The sequence below is a fragment of the Rhopalosiphum padi genome, chromosome 2 (assembly GCF_020882245.1).
Source record: "Rhopalosiphum padi isolate XX-2018 chromosome 2, ASM2088224v1, whole genome shotgun sequence".
In the NCBI taxonomy this organism is placed as follows: Eukaryota; Metazoa; Arthropoda; class Insecta; order Hemiptera; family Aphididae; genus Rhopalosiphum; species Rhopalosiphum padi.
The window spans coordinates 29,924,371-29,951,964 of NC_083598.1; the positions used below are offsets into that span (position 1 = coordinate 29,924,371).

Below are 27,594 nucleotides of genomic sequence, written 5' to 3' on the forward strand. Positions count from 1 at the left end.
AATGCAATAATTTAAAAATAAATAATAAGAAATTGAAAAAATATCATGGTATAGAAGGTATTATGCGATTAATTATTTTCTATACACAAGAAATACTAGAAAAAACCTTTAAAAATTAATACAAACAATTAGCATTACATCACAATTATCTTAATCCTTATCGAAAAATTTAATAGAATTAATTTGGAATCAAACAAATATTCAATACTATCTAGAAAACATATTATAACAAAAAAAAACTTAAATTTTATCCTAGTTTTAAATTTTTTGTTGTAGAATATATAAATTGGCTCTGTAATAGCTAGCAAAAATTCTACCCAACAACGTAAGTTGCACAGTTATAATCAAAATATTAATTTAAACAATAGGTATTATTTTATAATTCAAAACAAGTTTACATTTGTTTTGTTTGCTAGATTTATCAATAAGAAATAATAACAATTGTGTGGTACAGTAATCACCAGTATTTACTCTCCATTTTTAATTGTGTACATATTATATTTTAGATGTTTACCTAAAAAAATGTATTAATTTTGATTTGCCTAAATGTAACAAGCATCTTGTATCTTAATTGGAATCTCATGAAATTAAATTAGTATATACTATAAATACCAAAATATATTTTAATTATGAAATTCCCCCAAAAAATACTCAAAATACACAAAGTTATAAGCTTTGTATTCGTATAATTCAGTGTTCAATTTTAAACACAATTTTTTGACAATTATATACTATTATATTAATGAATGTTTTTTTTTTTGGTTTGAACATAACCTATCTGACTTTAACGCAAGATTGTCAAAATCAAATTTAATACACAAATTGTTGCTAATTGATTATAATTAATATTTCATTTATTTATTGTTGTTGAATTTAGTTACATATAAATAGAAATAAATATAATAGTTGAAAAAAAAAATGTTTGAAATCAGAGTAATAATTGTTTTTACACATTATCAAACAGGTAGAAAAATACCTCCTCTTAATGCTAATACCAAATGTAATACAGATCCTCCTTGAACTTTGTAATCTTGGGCAGTCTTTTCATCGTTCCTAAAAGCAAAAATATTTGTTACGTCTAAAATAGAAAACGTGAAATTTTGGTCTTACATTTGTTTCCCAGAAAAAATCAATCTTTGTTGCTGAGGTGGAATACCCTCTTTTTCTTCAACTCTTTCTTTAATTCTTTCTACTCTATCAGTGGGTTCTATATCAATTTCGATCTACAATGGAAAATTAAAACATTATATAACAAACAATAATATATCAATTAATGGGTATAATTAAGAGAGCTACTTACCTCTTTTCCAGTTAGAGTCTTTACTTTGATCAACATTGTGTAATTTAAATATATATATATATGTGTATGTTTTTATAATAAATTTAAAGTCTAAAAGCAAAAATGTGCTACAATCTGCAATCTGCATCAAAATGTTATAAAGAAAAAGAAATGACATGAAATAAAGTGATAAACCGAAATTATTACCACACACGTGATAACACAGTGATACGACAATAAAATGACAATGAAAATACAATCTTGTTAATCAGCTGCAACCCGGTAGAAAATACTTTACCAACATCATGTCATATGAATCGTAATATACCGTTAAAAAAAACCCGCTAAATTTAAAAAAAAATTAATCATTATTTACTTTCAGATTAAAATACGAACATGCTGTGTATTACATGCCGAGTTGATCACTTTTATGAGTACCTTAAATTGTAATTTACTAGTAATCATTGTACATGAAAAACGAATCTGAGCGGTCTGTCGTGCTTATTTCACCAAATACATTTCAAAATTTTTATTTTATTGATATAGCTATTAAAATCATTTATTTTATGTTTTCCAACAATATTGCATTTTTCATATTATTGGTACTACATATTATTATAATAATTGTATGTATGCCATTGTTATTAACTTGTAAACATAACCATACATTCTGGTCCATTACATACCTACTTCAATTGCTTTGACTCGTCGGTATCTGAAATATCTTTCTTCACTTTGTCTAACTCTAACCAACGCTAACGTGGTCTTCCCTTTGGTCGGTTTTTCGTTGGATTTCGGATTTCAGTTTTTTGAACAAAACATTAATTATTATTAATATTTTCTAATTTTGTAAAAAAAAAATAATTTAGCCTAGATTTTTGAATTATTAGATTATTTTAATTTGTACGTTTTCTCATCATAGCTATGATATATAAGTATACAAACATTTTTTTAAATTTTTTAATTTATATCATATGCATAGGTGTATTGCTTAATATAGTAATATTGTATTTTGCACACATGAGTTATACAAATTCAGACATTTGTAAAACCTAACCTAACGTATAGTAACTAGTTGTACTGACCATGTTCAAGACTCCCTTATTCTTACTAATTAGTAGTCTTATACGATCGCCAAAGCTTGCCCGACAAGGCGACAACATGAACTAGACAGGTTATACAATAAATTTGGCATAGAACTAATAATTAAATGTTCCATTGGAGTTAAACGGGTAGATCGCGAAATATAAGTCAATAAAATGTTGTCACGAAAAGTCGGAAAAGTAGCAAATAAAATAAGTTCTCAGCCTTGAATTTAAACTAAATATTAAAGTCCAAGGATACCAAAGATTACGGTCTACTGACAATATATATAATAGTCCTTGGAAGTCGCGAGTCTATCTTTCTCTATCTATATCCGTGGCATGGCTTAAGATAAACCGTTGTACATTTGCCATAGACCTTATACTAGTTATACTAATAGACGGTACATGGTAGTAGTTCCGGCGTCCACACGTGAGGGCGCTGATCAAGGTAGTACATGTACACTGCACATGCGCACAAGAACCATGGGATTGTACAATCATTGTAACCGTGCGTCTTATCAATACTCACACCGCGTACTATCAAAGTTATGAAAGACCGCACCACCCACCCGCATCCACTCCGGATGTCACGTTTATTAGTATAAGGTCTATGACATTTGCAAGGTTTATATACGATTATATACGATCTAATAATCTATAAACCTTGGTATACTTGTATCAGATAAGATCGATGTTAATAATTAAATAATATGGTGGTAGGCAATTTATATTTCATAATAATAATTATCATTAAAATTTAAATAAATTTTTATAGTAATTAGTAATACCTATAAATACGTGATTAATATAGACTGTTGAAAAGTACAATAATTACAATTTACCTAATTTGAAAATATTAACCATTCTAAAAATGTCAATTTTGAAAATATAAAAAAAATCTAATTTGCTCAGAAAAAATAAAGCAATCCAAATTCTATCTCAAAAAACAGTAGTTGCTACCTATTAAATACCTTTTTTATTTAACTAGCTTACTACACATGAACGAACAAAAATAGCTAAAAATTGAAGTTTATTAAAAACGCGTGTACGTCCTGTACCACTATAAAAAATCCGAATTAAATTCAAGGTTCTGGTGTTAAAATATTTCCTGTTACCTTTAAAATTAAACACACGGAATATAATATCTATTTATACTTACCTATAAATCATTATTGTAGATATGTATATAGTTTTAGAAAATAAATAGTTTTGATTTCTTAAACAATAATATGTTTGAAATCGTTATATTATTACCTCTTATAAAACATAAGCAGTGGGTACTGGGTAGTTATATAAACAAAACAATATATATTATATACCTAACTGTTAACTATAGTAAATAATAAGAGTAACTAGCAAGTAAGTAAAGTAGCTTATTATATTATAGTACCTATTAACCCAATGCATTTAAACTTTAAAGTCAAACATTTCAGACACTGTATAATAAATATTAAAGTATTAATAAGTGCATGGACACCACACATAATATATTAGGTAGATATTTGTAGGTAATAATGGTAATATATATTATCGTGGACGGCGGACGATGATGGTTATCAATAAGCTGAATTCTATATATGTAATATACTAATACTACATGCATATTGATATATATTTACAACCTACTGATGTATATATTTATTGGCCATTATAGGTATATCATATATAGTCTATAATGATTATGTTATTGTAGACAAATATATATTTTTTATTTCTTAAGCAGTATGTTTGGAATTGTCATATTATTACCTCTAGTTAAAAAACATTGATGTAAGGTAGCTAATATTATAGTATTATTGTATTAAACCAATGTCCAATGCATTTAAAGTTAAAAAAAAAAACAATTTTGATTCAACTCTATAATATAATATACTATGGTAAATAATAAGTGGATACTGGCTAATAATAATAATACAGTAGAACCTCGATTACCTGAACTAATTCGGACTGCACCTAGTTCAGATACGCAAAAGTTTGGATATTGGAAATAAAAAAAATTTTTTTTTAAAACAGTTAAATATTTTATATTATGCACATACATATTTATTATTATTATTAATATTTTATTAGAGTTATATACATTACATTATTAGAAATACATTAAACATACATAGGAACATATAATGTTTATTATATTTTTTTAAATTTACCCGTTGATGAACCCGAAATCCAAAACCCGCTAAATATGTTCACCGGTTTCAAAACTCTTTGCGTTCAGATACGATAATTGCAGTTTGGATAATAGAGGTTTCATATAACGGAGGCTCAGATAATCGAGGTTCTATTGTATATATGGGCATATGGCTATTGGCTAATATATCATATGTCCATTGTCCGTCTAATTTTAGAGTACGATGCTGGTCTTTGGGATCTACATATATAAGACAACTCTCGTCAGATTGAAATGGTACAAAGTAATTTTCTAAGATTCACTAGATTTATACTATACAGTATACACATACACCATCCACCGTATGATTACACCCGTTTCCTAATTTCTTAATATGGATACCCTTGCTAGACAAACACATACTCTTTTAAATGGTTTATTATCAGAACAATTACTCTCCTTACCTTTAAAATTTAATTATTTAATTAACTTAAGTCTCACAGAAAAATTTAAGAAATACTACTATACTAGTTACTACTGTTTACATTCCTCCGTGCACCTCTAACTATTTAAAGAACCAATCAGAAGACTATAACGTCTCTATCAATGACGTCGCTTTCAACCTTTATTAATATTTTTACCAATTCCAATGTATATATTATAGTTTATCAGAACTTGTAGTCAATTTTTAAATATATTTTATAACTATAATTTAATTATAATATTTGTAGATATTTATTTTGATCTTTCTAAGAGCTAGTCTCGTAAATATAATAAATAAATATAAATGTCCAACAGCGTTGGTTATTTCACGATCCTCATAAGCTGAAGCTGAACTTAAGTTGTTTGTTCGGATCGTAGGTATATAAAATTATAATACACTATTATAAAATTTTTATTCTAAAAAATACAGAATTTATAATTAATGCTTAAATTATAATATCAGTGTTTCGATAAAACCAAAAAAATATATTTTTACATATTATCAGTTAGACAACAAAGTAGGTACTATATTGTACGAATAGTCTAATTAATAAATGTTAATTTAATGTTTTCCATTTAATATATTATTAATGTATAGTTTAATAAATAAAATATTTTCTAGATTATGCTATATAGTATAATGTATAATGTATAGCTATACATATATTAAAATTATTATGTTTTTAAATAAATATTTGATATACAATGTATATTATTAGGTAGTATTAAAATTAAAACAATAATATTAGGTAAGTGGTAAGTATGCTGTACCCATTAAATATATTTTATAGAAAAAGGGAGCTACGTCAGGACTATACAGTGGCTTGCGGAGATGAACAATTTTATGTTTTGCCAAAAACTGTTGCACCAGGTTCAATGAATGAGCTGGCACATTATCGTGGTGAAGAAACCAGTTGCCACTCACCGTGTTCTTCGCACTGCTTTTCAATCTTTTCAAAACTTCAACGTATAATTCTATGTTGATTTTCCTAACTATAATAATTTTTCGTAAACTTTTGTAATTCGAATTCATGATATGACATCTATCAACCAATATCATATAGATAATCTGGACATTTAGATAAGACAGTTAAAAGGTAGCTAATCGCCATTCGTATACATTTTTTAAGTTAAAAAAAAGTATCGGTAAAATGTGCAATCTGCATCCTATAAATCTTAATGAAAAATCCGTGAATTCAATATTGTAATATTTAGGTTTTATTAATAATATTATACAACTATATATAGTATAGAATAATTATACAAATAGCATCAAAGAGAATGTCAGCACACTATAGATACTTTGTTTTTTCTCAGAACCGCGCGATAGTGTAAGAGTGAATAGTCTAACTTAAATTTAAAAACATAATACGTGTTTGTACGTCAACTATTTTACAATATTTAAATTTTTATACAAACCATATATAAGTTTATATAAAAATATTATAATTGAAATATGCTCATATCTTATTTTAAAATTGAAATTTTGCAAAATAAAACAATGTTCAAACATAGATAATGTTCTCAATTTTAAATTTGGTAGAAAATCAGTTCACTCTAATATAAATGCTAATAGCGATAAAGTAAACAATGCAGTTAACATCTTGCTGGGTTTGACGCAATTTTATTTTAGAGTTATTGTAAAATACTAAAATAATAACCCACAACTGGGTAAGATATTGATATGTTCTATACTTTTATAACATGGTGAATATTTATATTTAAGTATAAAAAAATGTAAGTTGCATTTACATAATACTTATTCGCTACAACCTATTAGTGTCTAAACATATACATTACCTACTATATATCATATAATGATCATATATATATTATATATATATATATATATATAATTATATATAACTATAATGATAATGTTATTATAAGCAAATATATAATTTTAGATTCCGTAAACTATAATATGTTTGGAATTGTCATATTAACATATTATTACCTCTAATAAAAAATTAAAGTGGGTAGCTGCTATTATAATATTAAACCAATGCATATAAAATCGAAAAGAACATTCGGGCATAACTCCATCACTAAGGTACTATAATAAGTGAATATGCATAATATATAGATAAAATATGTTATTAACTTCGATGGTGATTACATGAGCCTCCTAAGCTGAAACTCACGTCATTCGTTTGGGTCGTGTTTACAACACTATAATAAAAATACTCATTCGGAATAATGGAAAATTGTGATTATCTATCGTCTGCATACAATATTCTCCGGTGGATCGGTGTGTTTTCCTCGAGTGATTCGACGATATGGACGCGTCTGGCTTTTAATTTTTACAGGGTAATCATTTTTATCATCCTGGCCTTGTTTACGATTCTGATGATGGTTCAGATTTTGGTCACCACCGACCTAACAATGTTGGCAAAGGCCATAGATATTTGGACTATGTTTTTCTCGGGCCTGTACAAATGGCTTTACATGATGGTGTTCAACTGGAAATTTGCTCAGCTCAAAACCGCACTAGCACAATTACAAACTCAAGGATCGATGGCGTACGGACGCTCGGCTGATGCATTTACTGCCGACTATTTAAAACAAATGCAAAAGATCAGCTATTGGTATTTATTCGGTGGTATTGTTGCGGCTGTTTTAATAATTGTCAGCCCCCTGTTGACTTATTCAAAAGGGTAAAGTAAATGAAATTTTTTTTATTATTTTTCAAAATATCATCATTTATTTTTTAATTTTGTTAACTTAAGTAATTCTTAATTTCTACGATAACAGCACAGACTAAAAGATAAGATTCCTCTCAGGCAAGCGATTTAGCGGTTGCATCCAAAAATTGCACATTTAAATTTTGACTCTAAAAAGGTCAATAGAAAAAAATTGAATACATTATCGATTCATTGTATGTAACAAAATACCACAGCACACACTATTTTTAATTTTAACAAATCAAATATAATTTTATAAACGACAAAACTTTAACATAAAGGTTGAAAATAAGCATCCAAAAATCCCATCTCTGTGTCTATAGTTCCAGTTTATAATCCAGGGAGAGTCTGATTGATACCGATTCTAGAATCTGCTCCTGCTATAATAAAAAAATCTATTGCTATAGATATATTAAACAACGGGAAGAACTCTGGTTTGTTTGTGTTTTTATTGTGTGGTTAATGGTTATATTATATTTAAGCGATCAACTAAACTTTTTTATCCAATTATTTTAATAGTTACCTTTACTGTATGCATTATAGTGACCGATCCGATTTTCAATACTACAATGATCCAAAAAGTTACCCTTTAAGCTGTTGGATACCATTCACATTGAACGAAAATTGGATGTTTTTAGTACTTTTTGTCTGCCATTCTATTGCGTTGGTATTAACCATGTTAGTATATTTGGGAATTGATACATATTTTTTTGGGGCAATTTATGCTGTCGGTGGTCAAATCGAATTACTAAACACATCTCTAAATAATAACGAAAACAATTTAGCACAACGTAAGTATTAAATTATTATATTATATTACTATAAATAATCTGATATTTTCGAAATTATTGAAGTGTCGCCAAACTGTCTTCGATCTTCGTATTAATTTTTCAAGATGATTTATTTATAAATATTATAATTTTTTTATAAAAACAATAATTATATTAACACAAACGGAATTAAACTATAAAAGTTAAACATTTCAATATTTGTAAATTGCAGCTATCAATATAAATTTTTTTTTTGAAAATTAAACTATTTCTAGAAAATACCATTATAAATATTTAGTTAAAATTATATTTTATATCCGTTTCTAAATTAAGTATAACTAAAACAAACATATTCATTTTACCGAAAATTGGTGTACAATGTTTGGTACTCGTCTAATATGTTACCTACCGTAAAATAATATCTACCAAAAAACTGTATACGTGTAGTATATGCTACTTACCGACAGTAGGCTCCCGTAGTTATTTTTATTTTATTTCATTTTATTGTGGAAGTACATTTGATTCATTACGATAAATGTAGATGAAAATGTATCAGGTGATGCTAACGTTATTGATGATGACATTCAACTCAAAAAATTACGGTACTCGCATTCGAAGTCCGTGTATTTTTGGTATGTGTTGTAAAAATGTTAATGGGGTTGTAGAACGAAGATTTTTTGAAGTGGAAAAAATAGATAAGGCAACTTTATTACCAATAATACAAAATGAAATAGAACTAGGATCAATTATTTATTCAGATCAATAGTTCTGATTCTTTAGATAATAGTAAATACGGAATTAAATCCCGAGGAGCAACATATTTGTAGACCTACAATTTAACGAAGAAGGTTATTGAATATTGCATTACATTTATCGAATAGTATGGAACATCATTAATTTTAAATAGAACCGTAAAATTGACGGACCCAGTGTGGCGTAATATTAGCCCCGTATGTCCGCCTAAAATTTGTAATGTAATATTTGTACAGTTGAAAATTCTTCGTGTACCAACCTAACTTTAATGTATACTGAAAAACAACGAATACATTGCTACTCAACACTCCGAGAATGTGTGAAACACCACATTCTAATCCTCGAGTATGTATTAAACTTAAATATGTAGGTAATTTATTTAGTATATCAATATCACATACAATTGTATCACTTTATAGCTAATAGCTATATTATATATTATTGTGAATGTTTTGAATTATTAAAGTAGGAACCTGTATTTAAACTATTTGTACAAACATATTCTAGTTGTCATTTGTTTTTTTGCAGTTATATAAAAAATATACGTAAACTATTTAACACACTTATACTTATGGATTATTTACATGGAATAACCTCGTTGACATTTGCATTGTTTCAGTTAACGGTAGGTATACCTATTAACTTTTTACACTGTAAATTATTAAGCAGATGGTTATAATTTTTAAACTTAGAGTATTAGAGTAATGAACCATAGACCCTTATCGGCCTTATCTATCAAACATATATTATCATAGACCTGTATTATCCTTGGTACACAAAGTTAAATAAAATAACTCAAAATCATTTGTTCGAATTTTGAGTTTGATCAACATTTTCAAAAAAGTCATCTGATTAATAATTTACAGGAAAAAGGTATTTATTATTATTTAAATATTAAAAGTTGATAACACCACAGATTACAATTAAATGGTATAAAAAATCTAAAAATTTTAAAATTTGATTCTAAATTATAATTAAAAATTCTGAAAACTAGGATTCAAATAAATTCATTTTTAGCTAGGGTTACACTAAATGGAGGTAAACACACTTGGTGATTCATCATTCTGTATGTATATAATAATTTCGCACATCGATTTTTTTTAATACCTAACTAAAACAAAAATAAATTATATCATAACATGGTATTCTTGAAAAATTTTTATTTTAAAAATTAATCTATTAATATACCTTCTGAACATGATTAAAGATATACCTATATCTTTAATCGTACTTCTGAATGATTAAATTAAATTAACAACTTTAGTGATTAAACAAAATAAATAGACATATTAGTATTTTTTATTAAAAAATGTTTATATAAGTATTTAACTAATATACTAATATAGGAGCTAATTATTTATACTTTTATCCTAGATAAGTAATAATCAGTTGTCGATTTTTATATAATAAACCAGTTATGATTATTTTTAAATATAATTTATTGCAAATTGAATTGGAGTCATAAAGATGTCATATAGTTTTGATAATAATAGTATGTCTTTATATATATATTATTTAATATTAAATAAGCCTGAAATAAATATATATTATTAGGTATTCCAAATTTAAAATTATTTTAATTTTACTTAGTCATTTTCCTTTTTCTGCATTTTATACTTGAAGTATTTTTGTAAAACCTATCTAGTAGGTACCTATACTTATCTAAAAAGCTTAATTTATTTAAAAACCACCCTCTTTAAATTATTATTAGTTATTACTTATTTAATTATTATTTAGGTTTTAAGAATACAATTATATAGTTATATAGTTATATCACGCATTTTATATTCAGATTAGTGCCAGCGTAATCGAAACAATCAGTGTAATATGTTTCATTTTTATGAGTGGTTGGCATCAATACCTCAATAATTTTTTTGGTGAATTTATCATACAAAAAGTATGGATAAACCTATAAACCTACCTAAATAATGTAATTATATAATGATTTAATTTATGTCTATGTGCAGCAATTAAGTGTTTGCACGGCATTGTATAACGTTCCTTGGTGGCGATGCGAAAAAAGAGTACGACAATTACTGACGTTAATGATTTTGAGATCTATAAAACCAACTTTAATAACAGGATATTACATGTACAAATTAAGTTACGAGTCGTTCATTTCGGTAAGATGATTTTTATTTTATTCGTATTTACCGTTCCTTAAGTCTACTATAGTCCATATATTGTCATTATGTACCTATCTAAACTTCAATAAAGTGTACCGTGAAGACTCTACAAGCGCCTCATAGTATATCGTATACTATTATACTAAGTTTTTAACTACAGCTAGGTTATAGCTATTTATCTAATTTACCTATCATTGTAATTATTTTCAGTTTGTAAAAGCACTATACACTTACTATATGGTATTAAGGCGAGTCAATATGCAAGACATAAATGCATGATGTATTGAGGTAGGATTATTATAATTAAAAAACATAAACCTAGTTGTTAATTTTAATATGATATATTTGAACAAGTACTTTGCATCAGTAACAATTTTATAATAACATATTATATTATTAATACTGAAATACTCATATTATTGTTATAGCTAATTAATTTACACAAATTGCATCATTAGATATGAATTATGATAAATAAAATATTTTAATTGTCTGTATACAACTGTATTATTCTTATTTTAAATGTATATTATACTTGTTTACTAGATTTCAATATTAAGAGCACATTTTACGACCAGTGTGGTCGCTAGCAAACAAGAAACTTAGACAATTGCCTAGAATCTAGATTCCGTTGATCAAATTTCAATAGCACATGAACAATTTAAATTATTAAAAACTATGTTATTTGTAAAGTTTTGATTATAGCTGTTATAAGAAATTCAAAGAAACAAATTATATACATTTTAAAAATTATAATTACAAAAAAAAAGGTGTGTCTACTTAATAAAATAATAAAATACAATAAATCTGCAACTTTAACTTTATCCTTAGAAAATATAATTTCCTTTGGGTACGTGAAAATTGTTCGAAATCTTGATTGTGAAACTTAGGCACTTTACTTCGTGGATGGAAAAAATAGAGAGTCTGTAATATTATAAAATATATGTCAATATATATTAGGTACTATTATAATTGCAGGACAATCGGTAGGTAAGTGGCAATAAATAAATAAATAAATTGTGTAGAATACTGCAAATATTCATAACAACTGTAGTATTAATATTTTCACCTAAGACAGTCTGTCTCATATACAATTATTTTATATTCTTTCTCTATGTATAGTTCTAAGTAGATGAATGATGTGTATTTTTTTATACCTAGCTGTTATCTGTATACATGATTATATAGTATATAATTCAATGTTCAGCTTTGAGTAGTTTTGGTCGTTTTGGATAGAAAATGTTATCTAAACTATCCTTCATAAAGAACAAAATTAAAAATCCCCAGTACTTTTTTTATAATCAGGAAAAACAAACAATAACTTCAAGGAAAAATGGAAATTTTTACGCAAATCAAGTTTTTGAAAAAATATATTTTGTTTATTTGATGTACCTAATTTGAAAATGAATAACCGTATAAACTTTTGGAAACCATGGACATTTTTACCAAATAATTATATCATAATTGTATATATTAGCTTATTGTTATATTAGCTTTTTAAGCTATATTTATTATTTCCAGAAAATTGAAATCTTAAATTTATTTAAATTTTTTTTCTATAAATGACGATAACAAATGTATTTATATGTAAAAATACTTGAAAATTAAAAATGTAATAGCTGGTAAGATGTTCCTCAAAAAATGTTTATTTACTAATTGAAAAATATCAGAAAATTATAGTCACAACTCACAATATTTTTAAATACTTCAAATTTTTATAAAATGTTAGTATTATCATTTTTTATTTACAATATTTTAAAAATATTTCGATTCTATTTATAGGCTTAGCTAATTTTCAATTTTTTTATAAATTTCGATGAAAAATTATTTATTAGTTCTAAATTCATAACAATTTAATGCGAAATCCAATATAAGTTGTTTTTTCAATTGCATTTCTTATAAATATAAACAAAATTGTGTCCGTGTATTTTGTTTATATTTTACATGTTAAAATTGTCTTGTACAATTACTAATTTTAAACTTACTTAGAAGTTAATTATCAATTTAACAGGAGCCAAAAATAATATCGAAAATAATAGTCAAATATTTAACCCCCAAAAATTACAAAATTCAATTCAAATTTGAACTTATGAAATAGCTAAAAATGATTTGAATTTTCTTCAAAATTGCATTTCTTATAAATATAAACAAAATACACGGACAGAGCAGCTCTTATTTGAATTTTCTTCATCAAAGATATACGTAAGTTTACGATAAAATCTTAGTTTTAAGATGTTGCTATCAACAAAGCCAAATTTGTAAAATTTATCGTTACTATGATATAATATCATTAAATCATTGAACTGTCGAATTTTAATTTAACACATTCATGAAAGTGAGAAGTGACCTACTCGTCTAGTGTACAGTAAAGCGGCATCTGCTTGCCTTCCTTTAATAGTTTTATGTATTAAAAATAAATAAATCTTTTTCAATTGTATTAATGATATTATAAACCTTCTTATCACTATAATGTATTAATGTGTATGTAATCTATTTTTTTTATAGGCAGTAATTAAAATTTATTTATTTAATTACATTTTAACTGAGTTATTTAACTTAGTATTTTTTCCATATTATTAAGCTTAACATTTTGAGTTAAATCATAATTTGATGTTTTTAATTTTGAATATTTTAAACAGTTATTTCGACTTAAATTATTAAGATTAATTTTTTTTTACAAATATACACCGCTCTTGGATATAATTACATATATATGAAAATTGTATTGTTTTGCCTAAGGCCTCACAGATATTTGCAATAGCACTGCTACGACTATACCTAACTTAAGTATTATTCCATGTAGAGCTTAGTATAGAGAGGTATTCAAACAGTTTAAAATAAGTTAAACTATTTTTTTGATATTATGTCATTATTTAATATTTTTATAGTTTGTAAATGTTTGTATAATATTATACTTTTACTATATTCTATATGATTAGGTCTAAATATAACTTGATTCAATATGACAATATCCTAAGCAAAAATGTATGAGTTTTTTAGATTAGAATAAAAAAATATAGTTGTTAATTCAATTAATATATTTTTGATCAAGTAACATTAGGAATAACTTATAAATATATGATATTCTATTTACACATTAATAGAAAAAAATTAAAACATAATTATTGGAGGGAATATAAAATATTTATAAAATACATTTTATGGAGTTCTAAAATAATAAAAATTATAATTTTATTCCAGAATTTAGCATACCTATGATTAAAATATTATATTATATTAGTTATACTATTAATTATACTAATGTAGAACTATTCATTATTATGTATTTTTGTGTACCACTTTATTCAGTACCTACCTATATCATTTAGTCGAGTATTGTAATAATACAAGATTTAATGATATTAAAATATCAATTTATTATGCAATACAGTAATGAAGGTATTTCAATGATAGTGTCATAATTTATAAGTTACAACTTGTAAATTGTAATGCACTGATGTTCTGAGATAAATATTGGTTGTCCTCAGAAAGTAGTCATTAGATAGTAATGTATTTGACATTACTTGTCTTCATATTACAAATTTAAAAATTTTTTAAAATTAATATAATCAGTCTTAAAGGTTGATAACTAGTTTTTCAAGTTATAATTAAAAAAAAAAATTAATATCATTTATATTATTATAATATTTACAAGTACGTATTGACTATTAGCTATTTATAAACTTACAATGGATATATTTTACAGGATCGACTACGTTTCATACAGTATCTCACCATGAGCCCACTTGAATTCCCATCTGGATTTTTTTTTTGATATTCAAGGTTGGTAACAAAACATTTTCCTTATCACGATTGGGATAACTGTACCCATCCCATCTTAAGCCATGATCTGTAGTTCGTGGTACAAAGAATGTGAACACATTATCAATTAATGTTAGAAAATAAATAATAATATTATTATGACCACGGTCTTAGAATATCTGCTATGACAAAGGCGGTGAAATGTGATAACGAGATATTTTCGAGTTTTTGTTCATCGTAGTATCAACAAGTGATAAAACAACAGTCAAATTTTGATGATGTATACTTAATAGTGTTTTTTAGTATTCTACCGTTGTCGTTGTGTTATTGTGTAATATATATTATATTTGACTTCACGACGTGAATGGTTCGTTGATGATGACTCTTTTAAAAACTAATCTGGTACAATTTTTTTTCAATTAAATAACGATTCTTCTAACATGGTGGGATTGAAGAAAACAGAATGTCCGCTGGTTTGTTGATTGTAATACTATCACATAGACAATTATTATTCATCATTGATGAACGATTCCGGATCGCTTAGTCCATTTGACAATGGATGTTTATCCTATTACTTTGATGATTTGTCGATCAGTGATCGAGAAACTATTGCCGAAGATGTCAGTTATACAATCGATTCAGATGACAGTAGTTGCTCTAGAACAGCATGTTCATCCATATTTGGCTCTGGCCCTGATGAATTGGAATCAGAAACAGCTATAAACTCATCATGTAGTGGCAGCATCACAAAATCCAATGTATGTCTAATTGACGTAGATACATCAATTGATTCCACTTGCCTAAATCTTGGGTACCTCATATTCATACAATTATCAATTAGTATAATTCTATTTATAATAAACTAATATTATTTGTACTATTTGGTTTAGGAAAACATCTGAATGCTATTTAGTGACGATTGGAAAATCTATCCAAAAGGTATAACAAAATAAAAACAATAATAAAAAATAACACATTTAGATAATTATCATTATTTTGTTGTAGAATAACTATATTGGTGTTAAAACTTTTGATCGTATAAATACCAGAACAATTGATAATGAAGACAAAATAGCTGGTAGTACAGCTTTAATTTTAAATTGTAGACCAGCTCAAATCCCAGCCAAACTACCTAAGGAGCAATTAGAACATGAGAGACTGTATGAGAAAATATTACAAAATGCAAAGAAAAGTGGTAATTTTAGACATATTATTCTGTTGCAGTTACTTTTGTTTAAAAATTACATTATATATTTTAATTTTGCAGAGTCTGAAAAAGCAAAAAAACATAAAGAATATTTAAAACAAAAATTAAAAAATGAAGAACGATTAGCACATGTTACACAAATATGGACTCAAGAAATAATTCCAAATTGGAATCAAATGTAATGTATATTAAAGTCCAAAAAATGTCTCTTTATTATACTAATGTATTTATTAATTCAATTTTTATTAGGTGTAGGACAAAGAGATGCCGTGATCTTTGGTGGAATGGTTTGCCCTCTAGTGTACGTGGTAAAGTTTGGTGTTTAGCTATTGGAAATGATTTGCTAATCAATGAAGAATTATACAGAAGTTGTGTTTCAAACTCATTTAACAAATTTAAAGATTCAGAAGCTACAATGCATTGCCTGGAGTGTATTCATTTAGATATTACACGTACATTTCCTCACTTGGGAATTTTCCAACAAGTAAATAACTATTTATTTAGTAATTTTATTTTGATAAGCAATATTTTACAAAAATAATTTCATAGAATATGCATACAATTCATAGATAAGTAATAGTATAACTATTTTAAAATTACAAATATTTAGATATGCAATTGTATAATCTCTTTGACTGTTACACAACCATATCTAGCTAGGATTCTTTTGAACATCAACAATAGAGTAAAGTAAAATATTCATGCCTTTTGATACATAGTTAAAATTTATTACCAGTATATTGCGTAAGACACCAGAAACTATAAACATAAACTATGGTTTAATTTTTCTGAATGACAAAAGTTATAAAATAAATTATAAGAACTAAAATTCCCATCAGATATCAATGTATATGTTACTGGCAATGTGTTGAATCCGGTAATATATAGAAATTCTAGGTATTCTTTAGAATGCCAAGAATGAGCAGGTAAAGTATAAAATATAATACAATAACTAGGTATTCTATATATTACATTATCTATACATGATTACATTTTCAATATATTCTGGCTTTTTTTTTACTATTTATAGACTATTGAAATTTTCGATTTTTCTAAGTGGGGTACGCAAAAAAACTTGAAAATTTAATAAAAGGTTTCTTATAAACTGTTCTTATCGTAGTTAAAAAAAAAAAATTAATCACAAAATTTAAAAACGATTGAAGAAGTTCCAATAGAAAATACATTTGCTTTACGCACATTGCAACTCAACAGACTACAGAAACTGGACAACGTTTTATAAAATGCACATGCGAGACACAATGTCAATCTAAAAAATGTTTATGTGTAAAAAATAATATTTTATGTAGTTCAAAATGTCATGCATCAACTATATGCTGCAATAAATAAATAAAAATAAACATATTTTGATTTAACACATTACCAAACGTAGTATTGGCGTTCTATAGAAATCCTAGGAAATGTATAGGTTGCCTAGCCATAACATAAAAAAACATTCAAATTTAATACATTGTCAAATAGTTCAAAGAATTCTATAGAATGCCTATATTTAACTCTTTGCTTGTTTGCCGGTAACATATATACTGTGTATGCTTATAGATTTTGGATTACAAATAATATATTTTTATGCTTGTATAATATATGATTAATGTACATTTTATTTAATATATAATTCTGTTTAATGTAACCGTAATTCTACCTTCATGTAATAAATAATTATTCTATTATTGAAAAATTTGGTATATTTTGGTCCATGTATTGACCATTGATTATACAATTCAGAATCTTTAAGTGTTCAAAAGTTTATATTATCAAACTTAATTATTTGAGCTTATTGTATACAATTTATCATATATTTGTCTGAACTATGATTTTGCTATACTTCTACTTGAAATACTATTTTAGCCAATTTTCGGTTATTTATTATAAACTATAATTGCCTACTTCATAAATTGCAACATTTTACATTTGGATTCAACAAATGCATTATGCAAATTCTGTTTTTACCATAGTAATTTACCAATAAATGTTATAGTTTTTGAATAATTTTTAAATTTTATTCTTAGGGTGGACCATACTTTGATGTATTGAAAAGGATTCTTAGTGCCTACGTTTGTCTCCGTCCTGATATTGGGTACATTCAGGGCATGTGTTTTATAGCTGCCATTTTACTGTTGAATATGGAAGAACTTGAAGCATTTATTTGTCTAGTTAATTTAATGGAATCTCCATGTTTGAATGCATTTTACACTGTAAACCAAGGTTTGGTTAGTATGATTTTAAAAATATTACATACCTATTTGGAATATGTCCATTAATGTAATTATTATTGTTATAGATGACTTCTTATTTTACTACATATAATGACCTACTTAAACATAATTTGAATAAACTCAATACACATTTTAATCTCATCGGTCTTACTTCTGAAATGTATCTAGTTGATTGGATATATTCAGTTTTTGCTAAATCAACAAACCTAGAATTGACATCTATTATTTGGGACAATTTTTTAAGAGATAATGATCAATTCTTATTTCGAGCTGCACTTGGTAAGTTGATGTGGTAATTAAAAAATATATATATTTAACAATTGGTTAAAACTTAAAATATAATATTGAAGATATTTTATCAATGAGAAAACTGAAAAATATAAAAATGTTAATCAATGAAATAAAAACCAAATTTATTTATATTGTTTTTTGTTAAAAAATATAAATAGGTATTTTACGGAGTAATGAGTCTCAATTATTGCAAATGGATTCTATTACGTGCGCTCAATATTTAACAAAGTTACCAGAAAGTTTTACTTCAAATGCTTTATTAAAATCAACTGCGGCTATTCGTATGTCTATTGGAAAACAATCTTTTAACTCCTTACTTGTTTGCAACCAAGCAAAGAGTACCCAAAACTCTTTGGAGTAAAAGTTTTAACGTATTATTGTTATTGCTCATTTATATTTATATTAAAGGATAATTATTTTATATAATTATTCAATTGTTACACTAATGACATATCTCAACTATTAAAAATATTTCTGTAAGTATAAATTTGTACAAATTATTTATTACAATAATAATTGGATTAACATAAAACATTAAACATAATAAACTATAGCAATAATAAAAAGTTTGACATTTTTTCGGCAATACCACTTGTTAATTAATTACACTCATATAATTGAACTTAATATTAAATTTTGATACATTCAATTAAGTAACTCTTATATCTCATTTATCCTAACTTAACCAATTATCATAATACTGGTGGATATTATATATATTTCATTTTTTAACTAAGCGATTAAGATATTAAAATATAAATTAAAGAATATTTAAATTTATAATCTCATATTCAAATAAACAGAGTATTTCTATTCATAAGCTTATATTAAAAATAATGTATATCAATACATTTTTTTTTAAATTATATAAAACTATATATTTATTATATTAATATTTAAATTCATTAATTACTTATTTGAAATAGAAATTTTAAGAGTATTTATCAATACTTCAATTAGTTTTTGTATATTGATTTATTTATAGCAAAACCTCAGATTTTGTTTTTCTAACTCCGTAACCATGACCAAAAACTATTATCTAGAACTTGGTTGATATTTTTAACTGTTAGTCAGTATTCATTGTAACTCATTGGCTGAGATTTTAAATTATGTGATTAGAATTTTGTCATTAGTGTAACAAAACCATTTTAACCTAATATAATCCATCACACATGTTAATCATACATATCCAAAATAAGATTTTATACATGAATCTCTTTTATACCAATATCTGTTATATAATATTTATTTTATTGTTAATTACATTATTATATAATTATTGATTAGTTTTACTTTTTACATGACAGTATTCAAAGTTTAAAATTATTATTTATTGATTTTTTTTTTTATAGATTTATTAAAAATACATTTAAATGTGATATGATATTTTTATTTAAAATACCTATGTAATGTTTTACAATAAACATGAAAAGTTTTGAATTTTAAAACTATATTGTACTGACTATGTTTTTCTTTAGTATTTTATTTCTAAGGACTCAAATTTGAAGTTATCATTTAACTATTTAATTTAGCAATAATTTAAACCCTGAAGTATGTAAAAAAAATGTATTCCTTAAATAATGTAATTATTTTTTAACTAAAATATTGGCGTCTTAAAAAGTTTATGTAAAAACTTATAAACTAGTTAGTACACACAACAAACTGTAGTTGGTTCCATAAACTATGTAACCAGAATTTGTTAAATGTCCATATTATTAGCTACCATTTTTTAATATTGGCTAGTATGGTTCAATAATATTAAATAATAAATACTTATTATTTTGATATTAATACTGGCTAAAATTAATTTATTTTGAATAGAACTGTTATAAAATTATTTAGAATCTAATATTGAAATATTTATATACACAGTAATGTAATGGTGTGAACACCATAACAGTAATTATATACATATATAACCCAGTTGTGTGTCATCTTTCATTCATTATGTATTATTACAGAATCCTATCAATAAAGTATTACTATTTTTTTTTATTATTACTTAACAAAATGTATAATAATCTTTTTTCCTTCCATATACTAGTATGTCAAATTAATTTCATTGCATCGCTTGTTCTATGTATATTTCCCCATTTAGTAATAATCTGTCATTTACATACTATATTAGAGATAGAAAATATTAAATATCTCAAGTTTTTTTTTTTTATAGTAACAATATACATACATACAATAATGAACAGACAAATAGACTAAACATGGTTATATGGTATTAAATTCATGTTAAGAAATCTAATATTTCATTAAATCGACAAATTAAGTAATAAATAGTTGAAAAGGTAATTTTTTATGACACTTAACAACAATGCCAAGCCCGTTTTTGGATATTAAAACTACCAAAAGCTGTAATAAGTCATCACATTTGAAAGTTAATATCGACCAAAGTTTAAATTGTCTAAAAACTGTAAATACATTTTTTTCGGAGTGCTGTTTCTATAGAATATTGTCAATGTTTTATCACGTAATTGATAAAAAAAACAATAATAATAAAACAAAAGTAATTTCTCGTCTATTTATTCAAAAATCAAAAAGAAATAGAAAATATAATAAAATGAAAAAAAAAGAATTTAATGTTATGACAAAAACTAAGATAAATACTTTCTGGCTTTCACCTAGAGGTTTTTAACTAATATACCTAATGCTACCTGTGTATGATAATAATAAGTATCAATAATATTGATGATATATGTGAAAGTCACCAACTCTGTAGTAGTAAGAATTATCATCATATTCGTAGTCATCATTTTCATAGTCATCATCTTCAGAATCATTTGATCCGTAGTACACCAAATGCAGAGGATAGAACTCAAAGTCATTGTACTTGACATAGACGCAGCCGTCACGGCTCACTGTTGTATCAACCATGCCGGGCGGTACAATCAAGTTTTGTCCTTCGTTCAATTTGTGGTTGACCTCATACGTTTTGGCCACCAGCACGGAACACATCATAATTACTCGATTACCTGCAGCCAGCCACAATAACATAATAAGCACATTATTTTAGTCATGCAATGCCCAAATGACTAGATCTAAATAATTTTTAGGGGAGTGGGGAGTATTTGATATATTATTATTTATTAACATAACATAAGAATATAATATTATATTAAAATCAATACGAAAAATATGTCATAGATAAACATAAAAATTATTTACATTATAGATACAGATATAACATATACCTAAAGTTTCAACAAACCATTTAAAAAAGTCCGTACATTAAAAAGAACACTTTTAAAAGTCGTTAATAGTTTATAAGAATCTTCAAAACTTATAAGAGATTAAACAAAAATAAAAACAAATACAAATCGATTTTGAGAAAATATTTCCGTTTTCATGATTTTTAGTACCTGAGCTACGCTGAATGTAATTACGCGATGAATGTAATTATGTACTCGTATTGATTTTATTGTTTTTTTTAGTTGGGGGGAGGGGGAATGATCACACAATAATTTGTCGATAAAATGCTTCTAATTTAAAAATGGGGAAGGTTTTTGTAGATACTTGAATTTTTCACCAAAAGTTTATATTTATTATCTTTTTATGTAAACGATAACATTTTTAAAATATTTCGACACTATTTATAAACATGAGACATTTTCAATTTGTTATAGGTTTTTTTACTATAAAAGTTAATAAAAATTATTTCATAAATCATAATATTATAAAATAATTTTATTTCGCTCAGAACCGTTGTTCATATATAATGATACATCATAGAATTTAACACATCCATAATAGTGACCCAGTTAACGCCTAACGTAAAGCAGAGCGGTGCCTAATTGGCCACTTACATAATCTTTTTTTTTTACTTTTGACTCCCAATCCCAAAGCCCCAAACAGGTCCCACAAACCAGAAACCACACTCAAAGTTAAAACGTTTTTACAAAACTGCTCCTAAAGGTAACGTTCAGCAGACACATTCGAAAAATCACTATCATTAAAGAACCAATATATTCATCGCTCTAAAAATTGAATTTTTGTCGAATGTAACCAAAAAATTCTAAAGGTCAGTGGGCTGGTACCACGAGTAAATCCGAGTATTATCCCTATTCAGTACACATTCGAATACTTAGATAAAAAATTTAATTAGATTTATTATTTTATAAAGCTTTGAAACATTTAAGCGTGGTAATAGGTTGAAAGGAATTAGTGGGCATGGTAAATTGTAAGTCAGTTGATAAATTATACCTTCGCTGGTAGAATTGTTGGCATGATAGTCGGCGTATTCGATACTGTCACTGAACGACACGCCACGTCCATACCTGGAACGTTGAGTGCGCCGCCAGTCGAGACAACTCTTCAGCGAATTTAAAGCGCTAGATGTAAGGGTCACGTGGTACAGCATCATTTCCTCTACACCGTCCACTCCGCCGTTATCCATTTGCATTTCCTCTTTACGCAGCAAGTACATGCCATACATCCCCGGGACGTTGACTTTATCTATCCAATTGATGTAGCACTGAAATATTACACAATTCCGGTTACAATAGTTGAATAGTATAATGACTAAGGGCTAGTAAACGGCTCAGGTTTGTTTCTATATCAACATTTTCTAAAAGTTGATATAATAAATAGCACAATATTAAAACATCACTTGGTGACAAGACTGACAGACCGTTTTCGCTAAGGCTCGTTGTTCAATATACGTATAGGGTGACCATAAAAATAAAATTAAAATACGGCGGGACACTAGTTGCCCATCTAAATATAATAATTAATAATAATTAAAAAATAATAATAATAATAATAATAAATAATTATTTATTTTTTTTTTTTTTTATAATTAAAAATGTTCAATTATGTTTTGATGCAACTGACAATGCCAATAAATGTTTTTTTACATTTTTAGTATGTTGTATTATAATTTATATTTAAACGTCTACGTCTACCATGTTCTATAGAAAATACCGATCCAAATATTATACAATACATTTTTTCAACTTCATCAGCATCTTTTAAAAAGAGAAAATCTGATTATAAACTTTGAGTGAAACGCACCATCTTGTTTGCATTTTGAGAACAAATTATTACTAAATTGTATAGTTAATTTTGAATTACTCAACTAGGTACGGCAGTACGCCACTACAATTTCACGTTTACTGAATGAGACTTGACAGTTGACACTCGTGTACAAATATTAACAACAAATAATATTTATAATTTTAATTTTAGATAAATATACTATTATAGATATTATAAAATATAAATAGATATTATAGTCCGAAACACGCTCACATATTTTAATAACAAACTGACCGCGGCGGACGGTATAATTGTACTTATTTTGACTATGAGTTATGACCGGCATAATAATAATATTATGTACGTTTTATGTTTCGGACAATGACATGACGTCATAATCCAAAAATACCATTGAGAAATTATATTCGAATATTTTATTGAATATTGTCATACAAAAATATGATAGAAAAAACGATTTAAAAAATAAAATAAATTTCAGTTATAAAATGGGAAAAACGGAATTAATACGGGACAGGGGCATACTTGAAAAAACGACACAAAATCACAAAATGCGTCCCGTATAACTTTTGTCGGGACAGCGGGACAAGAAGTTGAAAATTGAAATACATGACGTTTGGTTACCCTAATTATATATGATATAATGTACCCCTTAATATACTATAATAATAATATAATACTAGTATTTATATTATTTATAATCAATGGTAATATACATATATAAATCTGCCCGTCTCCAATATTATTACCTTCCTTCAGCAAACCGGATAGAACAAGTTAATGTACTTAACATATAAATTTATTTTATAATATTAGTTATACGCATTTCATCGCTGCTACCACCGCCGACGCCATTACCGTTATAATTTCATCATCCGGAAGTACACAATTTTAAAAATTGAAAAATGGGAAAAGTATTATAATATTTATAAGTGTTGCCGTGCTCGGTCGGTCACCAACAGAGACTAAACCTCGTCATTTACTCGTTTTTATGCACAAATTAAACAAGCAAAATGCACAACTTTTAATTGAAATTACTTCCTTAAATTCATAACTAAAAAAATACCATAATAATTGTTGTGCAAATTATATTAACATTATTAGTTATTACTAATTAGTTTATACTATTTAATATGTATTTTTTACATGTGATCGTTTCATCGGCCGCGTGGTTATTATGTTCGAGATTATTTTCTATTTCAACACCATGTGTTAGTGTATTACATTTTAAAAGTACATTACACCTTTTATTTGTACATGCCCACCGTTGAATTTCATTTTTCATTATGCGATGAAAACGGAACTTAAAACCGACAATCACACGTAACTCTTTAAGTTTTTCATTATACTTTTTTATATATAAAATAGACAAACAGAAAGACTATATTAGATATTAGGCAAGCACGAGTAATGTTGTCGTTAAACTGATTAAACATATTTCTTGATAGCCGTCTCAATATCGTCAATATCAAACGACATACAGTAATAGTTCCCAATGTCTACAATCGTTACATCGAAAATAATAATTGGAAATTTGTGTGCAATTATATATATTATGTTATACATTTTGTGTTCGCAATTAGGAAACGCCGTATTACTCGTAAAGCTTTGATCCCGTTCTCGTGATAAAAAAAAAGCGTCGCAATGACTGAATATTATTATTTATTATATAGGTACCTATCTATTTTATTTATTGTCGAGGTACTCACGTCGGGAAAGGTATCGCGTACTTCGCGTCTGATTCGTCGGACTTCTTTGATCTTCAGATTGCCGTCGAGCTGGGTAATGGCATCCAATTTGGTGTTCGGTGGATAATTATGCCGCCGTTTCAAAAGGGCCATGGCGTGATTAATGAAGCGCGTCGAGAGGGGGGGTATATATCCGTGAGATTGCGTCATTTTCGCCATCGTCCAAAAACACCGAAGAGTATTCGACCATACAAAAATAACAACACGCACAATAATTTATTTTAAACGTAAAAAAAAAATGCACATCGTGTAATAATAAAATGTATCACAAGTTAAGTCAGTAAAACAGGTATCGTTTTAAAAATACACACCGAAACCAAATTATGGACGAACTGCACTTCGCCTATACGATATAATTCAAAATGACTAAAAACTATGAGTGTTTATAAGCGTTTGCTTATTGTCCAACGACCAACGACTTACAATGTATAAAGTATAAATGTAGAGTGAACGGGTGTGAAATAAGACACGGTATCGGGATTTTCGGTCGAGTTTTGAACTTATGAGTTATGACTAAATATTAAATAAGAAATAACTATTGACTGAGAAGTGAGAACCAGTGCACTATTTATTGAATTGAGCACTGGTGGAGGGACTGCAAACTAATTTGTGGACAGCTATAGCGGTAGATAGTGTTGAAGTGTGATAGACGGCAAGACGGCAGTGTTAGGCCAACCGGATGAATATATTTTTGATATCGTATTATTGTTTATTTTTAGCATTGTTATTTGTTATTGTCGATATTGTCTTTTGTTGTTATTTATAGCAGATAACAAGGATTTCAGTGTATATAATATTGCTACTTCGATAATATCGACCATCTTCTCCGACTACTATGACACGACATTACGACATAATATTAATTATTTATATTATCTCTATACTGTATATTATGATAATGGGTCCGTGGGCCGTGACGCCTAGCTGTGAATTCAATGATCAAATATTTTTATTGTACACGCATGTCGCATACTTAATTTTGTGTGCTATGGATTATAATATTATATTTCTGAATATTATGAAACATTGAAACAATATAAAAATACATAATATAATATAATTATTTATGTAATTTTAATTTTTCATACTTTGACGTTATAAAAATTAATTTTTTTTGGTCATTCTTTAAGTCTTTGAAATTTGAATCACATATCTTGATTGATAAATACATATTAAAATTTCATCGTGTACTTTTTGCAAATTCCAAAGAAATAAAAATCAGATCTTATTAATAAGGTTCAGCGTTCAGATATAAAGAATAATGCCTTTTTTTTATATGTATATAAAAATGTGTTTCATTTAATTTCCAAAGTAATCATTATTTTTACTTTTTTTAATTATGAATTCTCTATTTGTTGCATTTTTTTCTTTTTATGTTTAATTATCAATTAACCAAAAAAGTTGTATACATATCTTATATCTACGGCGAGAATCAATAAAAGCTTGCAAAGACGACACGTTGTCGATGTTATTTATTTTAAAATTATCTAATGATGGATAATATACTTTATTATCGCTCTAATAACATAAATTTGGTTTTAATAATCGTGTATTTTCTATGTTATATTATGTGGGGTCAAACAAAATAATATTTTTCTTGTATAAAGTTTATTTTCAATAAAAATTTGTTTTACTAATAGATGTAAAATAATCAGCTGATATTCATCACGATTACAAAGTTAGTATTTAAAATCTAGCAAATCAATTTCAATATATCTAATAAAGTAATAAAGTAATAAATATTAATTATTATATTAGTAACGTTGATAGTTAAATGAGTCTTATTGATGAATACAAAAATAATTAATTGTAATAAAAACAATCAAAAACAGTCGTTTAAATAGTTATCAGTATTATATTTTATAATCTATTTTGATTCAATTTGTTTAACATTGTCCTGGACAGGTGATTAAGGAAGTAATCTTTTTTATTCGTCAACACATAAACATAAATGTGAATAATTATTGTAATTAATTATTGTTTCTACTGAATTATATTATTTTTCGTATTAATAAAACATTTTCTTTACGATTGTAATACAATTACGTCGTTGTCATCGTTCAT

At 26.2% G+C, this 27,594-nt stretch overlaps 4 protein-coding genes across 4 annotated transcripts; 2 read left to right on the forward strand and 2 right to left on the reverse strand.

Annotated features, from left to right (window-relative positions):
• Window positions 1-832: 832 nt before the first annotated feature.
• On the reverse strand, window positions 833-1,467 carry LOC132922490 (NEDD8). The gene is made up of 3 exons (XM_060986047.1): window positions 1,301-1,467; window positions 1,111-1,223; window positions 833-1,053 (listed from the first exon to the last, which is right to left on the reverse strand). Exons 1-3 carry the CDS (start codon window positions 1,334-1,336, stop codon window positions 957-959), a joined length of 246 nt encoding a protein of 81 aa, XP_060842030.1. The 5' UTR covers window positions 1,337-1,467; the 3' UTR covers window positions 833-956.
• A 5,639-nt stretch (window positions 1,468-7,106) lies between these two features.
• On the forward strand, window positions 7,107-12,091 carry LOC132921526 (odorant receptor 83a-like). Its single transcript, XM_060984592.1, has 8 exons — window positions 7,107-7,614; window positions 8,185-8,432; window positions 9,401-9,509; window positions 9,693-9,789; window positions 10,957-11,061; window positions 11,132-11,287; window positions 11,501-11,578; window positions 11,837-12,091. The coding sequence occupies exons 1-7, from the start codon at window positions 7,157-7,159 to the stop codon at window positions 11,567-11,569; spliced, it is 1,242 nt and encodes a 413-aa protein (XP_060840575.1). The 5' UTR covers window positions 7,107-7,156; the 3' UTR covers window positions 11,570-11,578; window positions 11,837-12,091.
• Window positions 12,092-15,229: 3,138 nt separating this feature from the next.
• LOC132921950 (TBC1 domain family member 12-like) lies at window positions 15,230-20,572 on the forward strand. The gene is made up of 8 exons (XM_060985217.1): window positions 15,230-15,863; window positions 15,943-15,991; window positions 16,058-16,247; window positions 16,320-16,437; window positions 16,509-16,743; window positions 18,284-18,484; window positions 18,556-18,769; window positions 18,940-20,572. Exons 1-8 carry the CDS (start codon window positions 15,574-15,576, stop codon window positions 19,140-19,142), a joined length of 1,500 nt encoding a protein of 499 aa, XP_060841200.1. The 5' UTR covers window positions 15,230-15,573; the 3' UTR covers window positions 19,143-20,572.
• Window positions 20,573-21,297: 725 nt separating this feature from the next.
• On the reverse strand, window positions 21,298-26,184 carry LOC132922844 (uncharacterized). The gene is made up of 3 exons (XM_060986565.1): window positions 25,492-26,184; window positions 22,991-23,261; window positions 21,298-21,762 (listed from the first exon to the last, which is right to left on the reverse strand). The coding sequence occupies exons 1-3, from the start codon at window positions 25,687-25,689 to the stop codon at window positions 21,467-21,469; spliced, it is 765 nt and encodes a 254-aa protein (XP_060842548.1). The 5' UTR covers window positions 25,690-26,184; the 3' UTR covers window positions 21,298-21,466.
• Window positions 26,185-27,594: the final 1,410 nt, after the last annotated feature.

What these genes read in the sequence shown, in the direction of transcription:
- LOC132922490 (XM_060986047.1), bottom strand. Translation starts at nt 1,336, where the DNA reads ATGTTGATCAAAGTAAAGACTCTAACTGGAAAAGAG. An exon ending in AGACTCTAACTGGAAAAGAG is followed by an intron (nt 1,224 to 1,300) that starts GTAAGTAGCTCT and finishes TTTCCATTGTAG; the next exon opens with ATCGAAATTGATATAGAACC. An exon ending in ATTTTTTCTGGGAAACAAAT is followed by an intron (nt 1,054 to 1,110) that starts GTAAGACCAAAA and finishes TTTTGCTTTTAG; the next exon opens with GAACGATGAAAAGACTGCCC.
- LOC132921526 (XM_060984592.1), top strand. Translation starts at nt 7,157, where the DNA reads ATGGAAAATTGTGATTATCTATCGTCTGCATACAATATTCTCCGGTGG. An exon ending in CTGTTGACTTATTCAAAAGG is followed by an intron (nt 7,615 to 8,184) that starts GTAAAGTAAATG and finishes TATGCATTATAG; the next exon opens with TGACCGATCCGATTTTCAAT. An exon ending in TTGCATTGTTTCAGTTAACG is followed by an intron (nt 9,790 to 10,956) that starts GTAGGTATACCT and finishes TTTTATATTCAG; the next exon opens with ATTAGTGCCAGCGTAATCGA.
- LOC132921950 (XM_060985217.1), top strand. Translation starts at nt 15,574, where the DNA reads ATGAACGATTCCGGATCGCTTAGTCCATTTGACAATGGATGTTTATCC. An exon ending in TTGGAAAATCTATCCAAAAG is followed by an intron (nt 15,992 to 16,057) that starts GTATAACAAAAT and finishes ATTTTGTTGTAG; the next exon opens with AATAACTATATTGGTGTTAA. An exon ending in CTTATTTCGAGCTGCACTTG is followed by an intron (nt 18,770 to 18,939) that starts GTAAGTTGATGT and finishes AAATATAAATAG; the next exon opens with GTATTTTACGGAGTAATGAG.
- LOC132922844 (XM_060986565.1), bottom strand. Translation starts at nt 25,689, where the DNA reads ATGGCGAAAATGACGCAATCTCACGGATATATACCCCCCCTCTCGACG. An exon ending in TACGCGATACCTTTCCCGAC is followed by an intron (nt 23,262 to 25,491) that starts GTGAGTACCTCG and finishes GTAATATTTCAG; the next exon opens with TGCTACATCAATTGGATAGA. An exon ending in CAACAATTCTACCAGCGAAG is followed by an intron (nt 21,763 to 22,990) that starts GTATAATTTATC and finishes GGCTGGCTGCAG; the next exon opens with GTAATCGAGTAATTATGATG.